Source organism: Xiphias gladius, chromosome 7, assembly GCF_016859285.1.
Source record: "Xiphias gladius isolate SHS-SW01 ecotype Sanya breed wild chromosome 7, ASM1685928v1, whole genome shotgun sequence".
NCBI lineage: Eukaryota > Metazoa > Chordata > Actinopteri > Istiophoriformes > Xiphiidae > Xiphias > Xiphias gladius.
The window spans coordinates 5,009,283-5,024,457 of record NC_053406.1 but is presented as its reverse complement, the minus strand read 5'-3'; the positions used below and the strand labels follow the sequence as shown (position 1 = coordinate 5,024,457).

Genomic DNA, 15,175 nt, shown 5'->3' with positions numbered 1-15,175 from the left:
CTCTGCGGACTCAAGGAGAGAAAGGTAACGCCACGGTCCTAAGCTATATTCTTTATTAAAATGCCTAATTTTCCAGATGAGTGTCAAGTCGCTTTCACACAGAGCATATATAAGGACATTCAATTTTACGTTTCACCTTTAATCCTGAGATATACCTATCTGGGGTGACTTTCTTCAGTGGTTTCTGATGACTGGTGTCCCTGCTGTGTTTTCAGGGATTAGCTAGCTAGCTCGTTGCTAGCATTCTATGCTAAGACGACGTGGGTGTTCTTTCTTCACTTTAGCTAGTTCAGCTAGCAAGTTAACATTACGACAGGCAGCGAAAATGAGCCCTTACTATTGTGTTTAGAAACAAGCTATATTGTGTGTTTGTGTGTGCTATATATGACAAGCGACAAATAGACTGTCGCATCGCAATGTTGTTGTTTTCACCGGTTAGCGTAATTTATGCTACTAGCCATCCAACTATTTGCTAACTAGCTACAGAGTAGGCTATATAGGTAGCAATAGGTGAAATCACTCTGGTTGAGTCGAACCCGTGTTTTGCCCTGGTACCACTCTCCTAGCAGTAAGTGTCGGAGCTTATATACTCATATTTCCCAGCGTGGGTTCATGTGTAAAGAGATGTCTGTTGACGGTTGTGATTGTAAATAACATGCATACCGATAACTTGATACCTGAAACCATGTGATGACGATGTAAAGTTGGTGCCAACAATCCGAAACCATTTTCGATAGGCGGTTAAGTATGGAAAGGTGGTTCAAAGATCCTAACTCCCCTACTCACCCAGACAACCAAAAATATGTACAAAACAGTGTATACAAAACAGTACATGCTGTCAGATATCTAGTGTTAGTTTTTAACATGCACAAAGGATTTATGAGGAACTGGCGGTGGATGATAAACAGGGTGACTGGAGACTGAATTGACAGGGCAGTTGTTTTGAACCTTGAAGCATGTGGCACCTTCATTAGGGTCTTGCTGAGTGAGGCGACGGGTCGCTGTGCCTTCAGGTTAGTTGCAATGGGAGTTATGCTACAAGAGAACTTGGTAATTATGGGGTTTCCCATCAGCATCTCCCAACAAACAGCATCCCTTGTCATACACCACTGTAAACGTAGGCTGTCGCAGTGGCGATGTTGCTTTTAAACTGGGCGAGATGTTTGGCTGCGAAATTAAACCGAGGCGGCTGACTCAGTCTGGCTGGTTACAGTACTCATCTTTGTCACGACACCGTTTGACAGCGCCGCAGCTTTGTTTACATGTATACTTAGATAGCTAAGGCTGTCAAGCACAGTTAGCGACTGAATGTGAGTAGCATATTGAGCTACTGAATACGAATATACGAGCTAACAATCAGTAGCCACCTCCTTAGCTTGACAGTTATCTAGGTTAGTATTCCCATTCATCGAAACGGCTGCCGTCACGTCTGCCCTCGCCGGTGACTCCTTGAACCGTTGTTTTTATTATTATTATTATTATTATTTTGTATGTTTATGTTCTACATGAAATAGACGGTTGTCATGGCCGATATCGGATGAGGTGTGGCTGGCATGAAGCCGGCAGCTGTGATGTGCATCGCGCCAATAGCAGGAGAAACCACGTGGTAAATCCAGATTGGGCCTAGGAAAGTTAGCAGCACGGCTAACAGCACAACATAAAGCAGCACGTCTCCGCACTCTTATTTGTACGTGTTGTGTCAAAACCTGTGTTTATTGTAACGCCATGCAAATAGCTGTCTTTGTCACACGCCGTGTGCGTGAGAGTACACTGTCAGACACGCCCCTGTGCCAGAGCAGAAGTGTCCCACAGTTTTAGTAGACGAAATACCGGTGGCTTACCACTGGATACCTAGCTTGGTTTGAACGTCATAGTTGTCGTCCGACACTGACATAGTGCCAGATTGTTTGTTTAGAGTGTGGCATCGCTGATATGTTCATGTTTTAGCCTTTTTAATGATCACTTCACCCTGCTCTCTGCAGCAGACACGAGGCAGGTGTTGAGGACTGCAGACATGTGACCTTAGCTGAGAATGTGGGTCCAAAATGGATGCTGTTTCCTATGCATTGCACACGGACAACATATAATTAACATGGGCAGATGTTTGTCCCATGTCTTTGTCTGTCTACAGAATCTTTGTTTGCCACTCATCAGTCCAATATTATGCAGTGATCTTAGACAAGCTTTAGTCAGAGGGAATGAATGAAGCTAATAGCAGAAGTGCACCAGCTGGACGAATATGATGTGTCAAAATCAGGCTGTCACAGTTTGCCTAAAGACACTACTGAACTGCCTGTTATGAAAATTGAAAGTCTAGAGTCTGGGCATGAGTGGGTTTTGGCAAATGACTGCCTGTTCATCCTTCTCAGCTTGAAATGTCCGAATCAAGCCACATTTGCTTTTCACTGACACTTAATGGTTGGAAATGTGTTCGTGGAAAACCAGTTTTGTTTCAAGTATTGACCAGTGTTAGTAGCAGAGAGCAGTATTGTAAAGATTGTGTTTGTTCTGTTAAATCTATGCTGTTTTACACAGTGCTGTTTAGTTTTAAGCTGCTATAACTTTGTGTTTAAGGAGCATTCCACCAATTTTACATATGAAGATTAGTTGTCATGAGGGGAGTACAAGTCACTAGTAGCACTAGTGCTCCCTACTGAAATTTTTCTAACGCACCAGAACAGAATTTAGGAGCACCACTTTCATATTTTTTCCATCTTAACTGTATTGCTGATAAATGCTTTAGTAATAAATAGAAAATTTACAGAAATAACAATATGCTTTTTTATTTTAAAGGAAAAAGTCACTAAGTGAAATAGGCCTACTGCTTTAAGAGAAAAAAATCGTTAAACATAGACACCAGTACTTTTGGCAGAAGCGCTGTAATTCCATCAGTGCACCTGTTCCTGCATACTTTATGCATTCTGTTATTGTGATTGTTTCCTATTTAAAGTTTGCGATCCAATCAGCAAACTTAGTTTTCCCAGTAAATTTTGGGCCACACCGAGAGCAGTATATAACTGGCATTCCTTTCTTTCCCATATCTCAGACATATAAACTGCGTGAGCGGAAAGAGTAGGTCTTTGCCTTTTTCAACATGAGATCACCTGCTGATTCCGTGTCTTAAATGTCATCATCAGAAATTTGGGACTGGGCCTCGCGTTAGCTCTCCATTCCAATCAGGCCTTATTTTGGTTGCATCATGGGCAATGTAGTATCCAGTGTCTTTGGAGCTTAACCCAGACAATGGACAAGAATATCTTAGGCTCTGCTGCTTCGATTTTGATCATTCTATTGTTTTCTAGTGCAATATTAAATCAGCAGAATACTCCTTTAAGAAGCGTGGTACTGCAGAAAACTATTAGCTAGCATACATAACTTTGACACCCTTCTCTTTAGGTCAGTGGACTTGAATACAGGCCTAATTTGTTCTAAATGTGTTGGTCCTGCCAACAAAGGGTTGACCAAAAATGCTCTTCTTTTTTACATAACAGGCATGCTGCTTCCTTTTTTCTGCGGGCCAAATTTAAGCTAAGGTTTCACAGTTAAAGTGATACAGCTGAGTCACTTGAAGCCTTCCACCACTGGAGCTTTGGGTGTCACTGTGTTACTACCAAAGCCAACCCCTTGGCTCTGTGGCAGGTACAGATTGCCATATCAGCCTGCAGACAAGTGAACTGAATACAACAGAGGATTTACTGAAAGCATAATTAAGGGGCTATAGCTTTAGCAAAAGCTGAGGAATCAGTGTGTGCATTGTATATTAAGGCATTCTTAAAGTATCTTGAAAGCTTCAGTAGGCCATGAACTCACAAAGCCAGTGACTCATTTATGTATTTTTTTTACTGACGTCACCGGGCAGTAAAGTTTGCTTTGTTCTCAGCATTGGTAGTATTGGGAAAAGCAGCAAGCACTTTATTTAACAAGAAAGTTGCGTTGGGTACAGGGAGTCTAGATCATGTGGGTCCAGACAGTGGTAAACTCACAGTGGCTACACCCTCTACACTGTATGCGACATGATAGCCAACTTCTTTGACAAAATGTTCTCCCCCTCTACTCCTTAGCGGGTCATGGGGGCGCATGCAGAGGCTTATGCAACAGTTGAATGAGCATGTTTCACCAGCAGTGGTGGTGGTGGCTGGATCTCCATGGTGCCGCATGTCAGACCTGCTCGAATGACTGGACTGTGTGTGATTAGTTCTGGGGTGGGGGTACCTTGCATTAGCTCACATAACACCCCTAAAAAACAGATTCTTGCAAAAATGAGAGCCACTGGGGTACCCCTCTTCTCTAGTTCTTCGGTGCTGCAGACTGTACCCAAAATTTGTACTCATTACTCATTTTCATAAATTCTTTTGACTAGCAAGTGTGGTGTTGTCGGTGTGTGACACCGATACTGTAGCTGTTTAAGAATCAGACCACGTCTCACTACCTCAAGGTAAAGCATTTCCACAAATGCCTAAGGTTTTTAAGTTCTGTGTTCACCAGTGAGAGGAGTAAAACCTGTGAGGCAGTGTAGGTTGTTGGCCTGAGACCCTGTTTTAGCCCTGAGATTGTTTACTCAGCATTTTCATCTCCCAGCCAGCCCTGCTCACAGTCTGACAATCTTTCTGTCTGTGAATGAGCCTTTGAAGTGCTGCCCTTTTTTTTTTTTTAAACCAATCTTGGATTTTTTCATAAGCAAGATTTAAAAGCTAAAGTTACACATGCGATGCACAGAATTTAAATTTTACACATACTTTAATATACACCATAGCTTATATTGCTGCCATTTTCTAAGCTCCAGGGCTCCAGTATACTGGGGATGAGCCTACTATTGATGTTACTCAGTGTTTTTCTAAGCCACAGATTTCATCTGGCTGTATGGCAACCCTCACTCAGTTGAAATCCATTGTCTTTTTGTCTCTTTTTGCTTGTTTGTGGATATAGTCATGGTAACAGTGGTGATTATAACAATTTCTCCATCGCAATTTCCTCTTCTTTGGAAAAAGAAAAAAAACCCTGATTCATCATGACTCAGGCTTTTTACACTGCTGCTTCTGTGTTAGTGTGTGCGTGTGTGTGTTTGTGTTTGTGTGTGTGTGTGTGTGTGTGTGTGTGTGTGTGTGTGTGTGTGTGTGTGTGTGTGTGTGTGAGGGAATGGGGGTGTATGTGTGTGTCAGTGGGAGTAATAATGTAGGTTGCAGCTATCAGTGTCAGTGGGGTGGCAATATTGTGTAAAAAAATGCTCTAAGTAGTTTGAGTTATTCTGACAAAACTGCATTATTTAGGGTTCATTTCTTATATATACTGTATGTGTCAAGGTGTTTTCAGACTGAATGCAAAGCAAAATTCAGAGGTAGTGCAAAAATATTCAAGGAAATTATGCCAGTGGATACAAATCTTAATTATTCTAGGAGGTTTGAACTAAAGTTGAAAACAACTCAACTATGGTTAGATGAATTGAACCGATACATTGGATTAGTATTGATAATAGTTGCCTCACTAAATGGATTGTTTATTGGCTAGACATGCCCAACATTAAACAGAGTTTCTTAGTCAATGTTACCCTAAAATTTGTAACAGTGCAAAACTGTAAATCTGCTACACACCTATGATATAATTCATATTTTCACTAGCAGCCTAAAATAGTGTTGAATGAATGTCTCTGCTTTAGGTAACTGATGTGCAGTTTCAGCCTCATGTTACCTTACATATTGAAAATGAATGCAATCAGTTTAACTCGGTGAGATAAAAAGATTTTAAACTACAGATGCATAAAAGAGCACTGGTATCAGATCTGTACTGAATCTAAGCTGCTGGCAACATTTCCAAACTTAAAAAAACTGTTTTCTCAGTATGGAAACTTCCACCTAGATGAAAAAGGAGTAAATTGTTCTTTAGCAACAAAGTGCCATCCAAAATGGTGACGGAAATAAATAATGCAGAGCTTACATTTTTGTTATCAAGCAGGAAATTTTAGTGTGTAGTGTGACTTAATATGTGACATAAAACCTTTTGTAATGTTACGGATACTGTCATGCAGTGGATTTCGTACATGGATTTTTTTGTAAATGTGATTGGATTGAATAAGAAAACTTTGATGGCAAGTCACTTTGAAATATCCACTGGACTTGTGATTGAGAAATTTAAGTGGTTTGCAGCTATTTAAGGTTTAAGTGGTTTAAGATGCATCCCTACATGAATGCATTTCTTTGTCCATTTTCTTTATTTTCCTGACATGCCAGTATTCCCTTTCTCTTTTTTCAGTTATGGAAATGCAGTTGCCCCCTTCTCACCTCTCATCAAAGTTAAACATTAAATGTCTTTCTCCTCCAAATATCCAACATTAAGTTGTGATGCTTCTTTTTCAGACAGTAAACAAAACTCACTTCAAGTTGTAGCAAGTAACGTCAAGTATTTTTGTAAATGAGTGAGCATGCAAAAAATTCAGATTATTGGTAACTTGTTGTGAAAATTTGTTTTGATAATTAACAGTAGGTAATTTTGCCGTGCCGTGCAGTGTTTAGTCCTGAAAAAAAGACATTTTGAGTTATATTACATTAACAGTAAATCAGGATTAAAGTGAATGATTAAAATGTTTTAAAAATATTATGTTAAATACTGTATAATACAGTTTATAATCAAGGAAGTGATTTTGCTATAGAGGCTAGTGTGACTTTAATATGCATATGCTGTTTGTTCATTTAACTTCTGTTTTGAGATGGTGTTTAGTTTTCCCCTCTCTTTGCAGATATTTATTACAGCCTCAAATAATGTCTGCCTGGTCCATCAATAATTAAGATCCATTCTTAACAGACACCTTGTATTTTAACATGGATTTTTCTGGGTATAAAGGTAGAACTAAAAAGTGTTGAGGCTTACCATTTGGATAGAACCTTCAGTATTCCTGCCATTACACTGTCCTGATTGTTTTTAAAAAAAAAAAAAAGTTGTTAAGAGAACCATATCCTGTTGGCTAAATTCACTGTTATAATGTGAGCTGCAGATGTAATTTTCATGACTAAAAAGGTATGCTTTTAATTTTTTAAAATAGTGCCTAAAGTCGTAAATCTACATAATGAGGCACATTGCTCTCGTTGTGCTGGTTAACAATACTCACCTGGATTAACCCTGTTAAGTAAATAATTCCATACAAATGGACCACCATCTTACAACAGTTAAAATTACTTTTTGAGTTGAAGTGTAGAGTATTTGATAAATTGTATAACTAAAAACAAACAGGTTTGATAGACCACATTGAATATATGGTCCTCAAAGTACAACCTCAATGCATCAAAATTGATTACACTTGTGAATTTGAATTAAGGCTAATTGAATGAACTAGGTGATAAAATAACCTGTGACCACCGGCGCTTTCACAATTTTGGCCTGGGTTGTTTGTAATGCAACATAACTTTACATGGTAAGGAATTGCCTGAACAAGTAGGAAATCAGATTGTGAGACTTCATAGACATGGCAGAGGGTACAAGAGCACCAGTAGGCGACTGAACATAAGATGAAACACAGTTGCAACAGTAGATAGGAGGTACAGGAAAAGCCAATAACTACCAATAACAGAAGGCACAGTGGACGTCCTCGAAAAATGACGCCACACACAGTTTGCTATTTACGCAACCTTGTATTGAAAAACAGACGGGTAAGAGCTTCTGCCTTGGCACATGGATTATCTGTGGAGACTGGTTTTTCTGTGGCTGATCAGAAAGTGTGAAGGATATTGCATGAAGTCAACGATCAATACACTGCGTCTGAGAAGAAAACCATTGCTAACAAAACAGCACATTACTGCAACATTAAACTTTGCCAAAGAACATGAACTGAAGCACATTCTTTTTGTCAGATGAAACCAAAATAAATTTGTTTGGATCAGATGGGGTCCAGCACGTTCGGTCTAGACCTGGCTGGGAATACCATAGTGACTGCACAGTGCTGACCACGAAACATGGAGGTGGGAGTGTCCTGATGTGGGGCTGCATGAGTGCAAAAGGTGTAGGGGAGATGCCATTTATAGATGGTACAATGAATGCAAGTTTTATACTCAAATACTGAATGAAATGACGACTCCCAGTCTTGAGAAGACTGGCAGGGGAGAAATATTCCAACATGATAATGATCCCAATCACACTGCAACAATCACACAAGAGTTTGTAAAGAAGAAAAAAGTGAAAACTGTTACCTGGCCAAGTCTGTCCCCTGACTTGAATCCAATAGACCCTTTGGAGGACTTTAAAGCAAAAGGTGAAGCAACAAAACTGCTCTAGCGAAGAGCAGCTGAAAAGAAACATCTATGAAGACTGACAGAACATCTATCCACAGATTTGTGCAAGACTGGTGTCATCCATCATTCATGCCCAGGAGGATCGAATCTGTCAGCGAAAATAAAGGCAAAAAATATTTAAAAAATAAAAAGAATGGAATCTGACTAATGAAGGCTGTACTGACTTTTGTTGCAGTTGGTTCTTAAACATGGAACTTTCATTATAGTTTAATTAGTCACCTTCCTGTTTTTCAAATTAATTGGTTTTATTCTTCTTGGGGTTTTGCTAAAAGCAAAACTATTACATGGACAGGATTTGCAACATTTTAATATACTGATCAGGGGTCACTTAGTTTTGTTGTATACTGTACCATCGGTACAACTCCAGTTAAAATCCCTTCTGCAACCAGAAATGTACGTATGATATTTTATCTGCCCTTAAGATGATCTCATCATCATAACATGTTGGAATGTAAAATTTGGCACGTGTATCATCAGAAACATCCGTTATCTGTGTCTGTTGGGTATGCCACATAGTAACCTCTTAAGTAAAAAAAAAAAAAAAAAAAACAAACAAATCCGGTTATTTGAAATGTGCTATTAGCCAATACAAGCTTTTCGGTAACAAGGTTTCTCCTTCTTTCTGTCTTGCAGGAAAAACTGTTCCTCAGTATAACCAGACTTAGGACCTAAAAGGATTCATAAATGTAAGTATACAGATGAGCTGTGACTATCAACAGGAAATATCACCTTTGGGTTTACCCTCCTGTTTAAGGAGGTGGAAGTGGAGATATTTTGGTAATTTTGTTTTCAAACTCATATTCAAGTAAGTCTCTACACATTCTCTAAAAAGAAAATGTACCTCATTCAACTCTATGCTTTCTGCTACTCATTGTATTACATGGTCGCCCATTAGGCCTCATCACTGTGATGCTGAATGTGACAATAACTTCTGAGATGGCCGGTAATTTTTATAACCAATGAACCATTAAACCCCACATTCTCTCTCTACAGAACTGTACACAGGTCCACATCCGCCTCCCCATGCAGAACTCCATGAAATGAATAAAGCACCACAGCCTATAACGGGACCCCCGTCCAACCCCCACCCTGCCCCCTCCCCTGGCCTGTCACAGGTAATGATCCCTGCTACTTCATTATCTGTGTCGGCTCTTTTAGGGACGTGTTGCTCCATCCCACTTTATTTCTCACAGAAAAAGGGAATTTTTGTGCACATAATGAAAAGCAGATCACACAACAGTGCATTTTCTCTGGTGGAGAATCGCTCCAGCAGCTGCAAGCCGACTTTCAACCATGTCTGAGATAGTGCTACAACACATTCATTGTATTCCATAGCAATTGTCAGAAGTAACATTGCCAGGCTCCAGTGTAGCTTGCACTGTCTTCATTATTATCAAATCCACAAAAGCTTGTGGTTGTTAACCCATCGGGTTCTTTAAACCAAGAGTATAATAAATTCAGAAAGTTTTCCCCCTTCCTACTTAAGGCACAGTGTGTATTCCAATGAACTCACTTTATGCCCTTAGTCTGCTCTCCCTTAACTTAAATATGAAAACATGCTGGTACTATGAAAAAAGCAAAAAGTAACCTAACCACAAATAGTGGCCTCAGTATCTTTTACCAATTTTCTACTTTTTATTCTACTTGCTCCCTATTCCTCCTGTGTCCCACTCTTCTGCTGTTGACATCACTTCCTGTCTCTTGCAGCCCTCATTCCCCCCTGGGCAGCCCCCTTCTGTTGTGTTTGCCACCCCACCGCCTCCACAAATGAACCCAACACCACAGCCCCGACAGGTAGGCCTGCCCACCGCTCACCCTCTACGCAGCACATCACTACTTCTAGCACATACCAGAGAACGTAGTTGTAAAGTTATTAAATCAGTCAGCTAAACTGCACCTTTCCAATGCTGGAGTTCCTCCCCTTCCACACAAGTTACTGAGTTAATTTCAGTGGTGCGTTGTATATCTAAGTTTTGTTTTCTTAATTCTTGACCTTCATTTTTTGTCAGAGGTGTGACAGAGACAAACCAATCTGGATAAAAGGCTGGGATAGAGTTTGTCAGGGTCTTTTTTTCATGCTGCTAATGTCCTTGTGTGCAAGTTTGGCATTTTTGCTGCTCACTCTGGAAAATACAGTGTAAAGTCTCCTGAATCTATGTGTGAATTTTTATAGAATGCCTGCATGTCTGTTTGCCTACTTCTCACTGGTTTGGCACCATTTTATCCTTCAGGACCAGTCGGTGTTTTGTACTCTGCCTCACAAAGTATAACAGCTTAGTGTCCTACATGTTCACACCGGCCTTATCTACATGATTTAAAGTCTTTTCTCTCTTTTACTCCTTAATGCTGCTAAATGTCTGGAGGAAACGCAAGTGGCTCCAACGGCATTTGTTGTAATTTATTATAGCTCAACAAATGAAAAAATAATAATTTGTTTTAAATGTTTTGTTTACAGTCTTATTCCTAGTTATGTATAATTTCAGGTGAAGTGTACTGTATGGATCATGTTAAATATGTAATTTTTACTGTTCTGATAATTCTTGAAATAACATTGTTATATTGTAAATGAATTGGGCAAAACAAATCAAAACAAATCAAGCAGAAGTAGTCACTACAGAAAGTGGGCAGACCCTTACTGAATGACTGTCAGAAAGCAGCTTTCTACTGTTGTCAGACTGTCTGAATGAGTTTTATATTGGCCTTTAATTGCAGTTCTAAAGATGCAGAACTGGAAGGAGGGTGTCACTGGAGAGTGAAGCATGGATCTTGTGCTTTTGTCTTTAACCTCTGTCCTGTCTGCCTCTCCTCCTCTAGTTTGCCCCAGGGCCCCGGCCTATACACCAACAGGTACTAACAGCACAACCGACTAACATGAGACGGGTTGGGTGGGTGGGTCTCCTGTTCTGCACCGGGGGAGATTGACGGGTTCTGGGGTGTGCTTTGACTCAAGGACATGACAAAATCAAATACCACAATATTTTTTGACTGATTACCTTGATGTTAATAATGTGATAAGGTTGTTGCTTTTAGGAAATATTGATACATTAAATTATGGGAAACTTACAAGAGTAATGTTGGCTTCTAAAGCATGCAAGAGTCTTAGTGTAGCTCATTAGGAAAAAAAAGAAATGTATTTATTTAATTAAATGACGTACCAAAAATTGGGAAAGTCCCCAAGAATATAAAATTGGCTTGATGGCAGAGAATATTAATTACCAGTAATAAATATTAAAAGCAATGTCACTTCTATTTTCATTTAATATTTCACAGACAGTAGGTGTGGGAATGCATTTAAGCACTGAAATCATAGTAAGTGTAGCTAAATATAAATATGAGTATAAGAACATCCTGTGTAACGGTATACCTGAAAACATCTAGGTGATTAATGCCCATCTTCCACTTAGAGTTGTTGAGCTGTAATCTGGATCTTGTTCAAGAGCAACTAGACCTAGTTTATTGGGATTCACTGTTCTGCCTGTTCTCTGCATGCTGCTTGTTAATTCGCTGCTTGGCTCAGAATGGACATTTCCTGGGCTTTCTCTAACTGATTGTGGTGCTCTCTTTTTCTCAATCCTTCTCTTCCCACCCTCTCATTGCCTCCATTTGATGTGTCTCTGTGTGTGATGTGTGTTTGCGCTGCTGAAGGGAAGCTTCAGGTCACTACAGGTAACTCAATTTCCCCTTATTTCCAGTTTTTTCTTTCTTTTTTTCCTCATCCTCTTGAGGAGTGCATATGTGTGTGACTAATATTTGACAGTGTTGTGCTTTGTTGGCTTGGTGTCATTTTGCTGGCTACGGCGGTTAGCTCCCAGGCCAGCAGCAGAATGTCAATGAGGAGGTTCTGAATGAACCAGCATTAGCTGCTTTATCTCTTCTGGCAGGCAGGGCCAATATGTTTCCAGTTGGACTCTAGCCACAGATTCATGGACAAACTATGAGCCCTGCTGTTAGGCTGGACAAGCTAGCTCCACTTGGTCCAAGAGATAAAATCATATGAGGGCATGGGGGATATTTTTTATGTCAGAGGTTTCAGAAAGGCTAATAATTCCCTCATTTGTCTCTCTCTTTACTTCTTATTTCCGTCCCATTCTTCTTCCCACATTTTCCTTTCACATCTCCTTTGTCTTTTGTCACTTCTCTGTCATCTCCCTCCTCGGTTTTGCTCACCTGCCTGCTATCTAGCCGTACTACACCAACAGGGCCAGTCTGCCACCGGGCAGCGGGCCTCGAGGTGTCCCTCCCAGCAGTGCCCCTCGCCCTGTGACGCCCACCCATGTCTACCAGCCGGGCCCTGGTTCCCAAATGATGATGATCCCTGGGCAACAGTTGTCCTTCCCCAGCTCACCACAGGGGCCCACCTACTTCATACAGGGACAGGTAGGGGGACAAACTGGGATGTTTTCAGCTAGTGGCACTGCCAGATTTTCTTTATACACAAAACCAGATGGTGTGAATAACTGAGCTGACATGGCACAGCACCAATTCATGGATAATTTTCGATGGTCTGTGTTTATGTTAGAACTGAAAACCCCTTTCCAAATTGATGAAGAGAGAAAAAATTTTTTTTTCTTCTGCCTGTCTGAATGTGTAGCTTTTATTGCCCTCTCCTTGTCGGAATAAATTCTGTATACATTGTCAAGTACCTTCAAAAGGCCCGAGCCCTTTATGTTGAAGAGAGGGGAAAGTATTTTGTACTTGTACTTGTTCTGCGTGTCCGTTTTACACTTCTTTTTATACAGCTTTTGTCGCTGTATCTAATGATTTTGTTTGTCTCTACTCCCTTACCTTGTTCATCACTTCCTGTCTTACCTTCCACGATCCCTTCTGTTTGTTTCCTTAGTACCGGTCAGCTACCTACGTGGCCACACCCCAGCAATACCCAGTCCCAGCAGGCACCCCAGGCTTCTACCCAGGCACCAGCCCCGCTGAATATGGTACTTATGGTAAGAGGCTCTACCTGGGGCCTCACCTGAGCCACTAACATACTGAGAGACTTAACAGGGCTTTTACACTGACACAGGTACAAGTCCAAGAATGTCCAAACGCAGTCAGTAAGAGAGCCAAACAATTACTAAACTGATATTACCATGTCCCCAACTTTAAATAAATAGCATAACACAGCTTAATATAAAGTATCAAAATGTTTATAAAGAGGGCAGATGGCATGGCAAGCTAACAAAGATAGCTAAATGTAAAAGAATCTACCAAGATTATCAGTAGTGGTTACTGATGACTCATATATTTCCCCAACCAGTGCAGTTGTTCATTTCAGCAGGTTTTCCGTTATCATTTCAGGGCTCGGCTGCATTTTCCGTAGTCTCTGTAGTCCTCATGTTTTTCAGGTTATTTGTGACATTCTCAGGTGCTTTGGAAATCTGCTGCCCTATTTTGACATACACCTAAGCTTTTCTTTGGAAGTCTTCCTGTTCGTTTTGTTTGTCTTTTCATATCAGTGTTTACAGAAAAGAACTCCCTCTCCCTTTCATAAATCACAGACTTATGATGTTGCTATTAATTAGTGTTGCCCAAGGCAACCCAAAAGCCTCGCCAGTGCTTTCAACACATCTTGTTGCTTGGGACACTTCTGGTTAGTATGAAACAAGACATAAGAGATCAGCAGGTTTAGAGGCAGAAATTAAACTCGTTGTACCTACGGAGAATCTGCATCCAAACATGCAAACACAGAGCTGTTCTACTTTAAGGAAGATAAAGTAGCAGAATGATTTTTTTTTTCTTTTTATTTTTTTTAAAAACAAGGTTGGGGTGAAGTTCCTCAGAACCAAAGAGAAGCGATATCTTTCTGGACTGTCAGTTGTGCAGTGACAGTCAGCAACCACACAGGGATTACTTTCTGTCAGCCGACATAGACCATATGACCATAATGAAATGCAGCTATTGGACATATTGTTTTTTTAGTGATGGGAGTGGCTGCATTCTGGAAAATGTTGGAAGTTGCTTACTTTCATAGTCGAAGCAGACTGAGTGAAAAATAAAGCATGTTAGCTTAAATAACATCTGTATGTAGCATTTCAGATTGTGTCCATAATACACTCAAAAAATGTGGCTATCATTAGTAATGAAAACATATGGGTATTTCAGATTTTAACTTTGTGTTTATTCATTCCCGTCATATTCTGTTGTCATAAACTTGCATTGCTTGACATCTACAGACATTTGTTGCTGATCCCATGGGTTGTCACACCCTCTAGAGGTGGCTGAGTGTCAGTACACCACAGGAACTGATGATGCCCTGAAAACAAACTTGCTGACCCCCCACCAGCAGGCATCTGAACTATGTGTTGTCTTTGTTTGAACTGTAGCTCATCAGCAATAGAATGCACAGGCCTGAATACAGGACTGTAAAAACACAATTCTTCCATTTTTTTTCATTCTACACAAGGCTATCCATTTCATGCTCTTTGCAATTCACTATACAGTATGTGCACTGTATGATGAGCATGGTAGTTCTACATTTTGTTGAATACAGACTCAATTATTGCCATATTCAAACCTCTGTCCAGTGCTTTCAGATAGCTGTTTATCGTTCTAAGGTAGTTGGTCCAGTGAAATGCAGCAGTAAAACAATATGTTGAATTATACATAGGGGTGTAACTGGCTTTCATTCAACTTTCTCAGTTTAGAAAGTAGCTCCCAATTGAACCAAGATCAGTTTATAAAGCTTTTCAAATCAGCTATTCTCTTAAAGAAGTTTGTTAATTGTTGCTAGCAGTCACAATGTAACAGTGAATTGCGATGTTAAATTTCACCTTATCTGCATTTAGAAGCACTTTGAGAGTGTCTAACCAGACTTCTTAGTCTGAGTTATTCTCAAATAGTTACTTTGTGTAGCTTAATGCAGTTTCTTGTATTTCCATAAGAAACTTGATCTGATTAGCAAT

General features: G+C 40.2%; 1 protein-coding gene across 1 annotated transcript in view; it reads left to right on the top strand.

Annotated features, from left to right (window-relative positions):
- LOC120791856 (eukaryotic translation initiation factor 4 gamma 1-like) overlaps positions 1-15,175 on the top strand; it is a 41,191-nt gene continuing 26,016 nt past the window's right edge. Inside the window, exons 1-8 of the mRNA XM_040130632.1 lie at positions 1-24; positions 8,910-8,962; positions 9,270-9,391; positions 9,984-10,070; positions 11,091-11,123; positions 11,922-11,942; positions 12,459-12,653; positions 13,117-13,219. Of these exons, the coding sequence (XP_039986566.1) occupies positions 9,317-9,391; positions 9,984-10,070; positions 11,091-11,123; positions 11,922-11,942; positions 12,459-12,653; positions 13,117-13,219 (514 nt within the window). The 5' untranslated portion in view covers positions 1-24; positions 8,910-8,962; positions 9,270-9,316. The remainder of the gene's footprint in view (positions 25-8,909; positions 8,963-9,269; positions 9,392-9,983; positions 10,071-11,090; positions 11,124-11,921; positions 11,943-12,458; positions 12,654-13,116; positions 13,220-15,175) is intronic.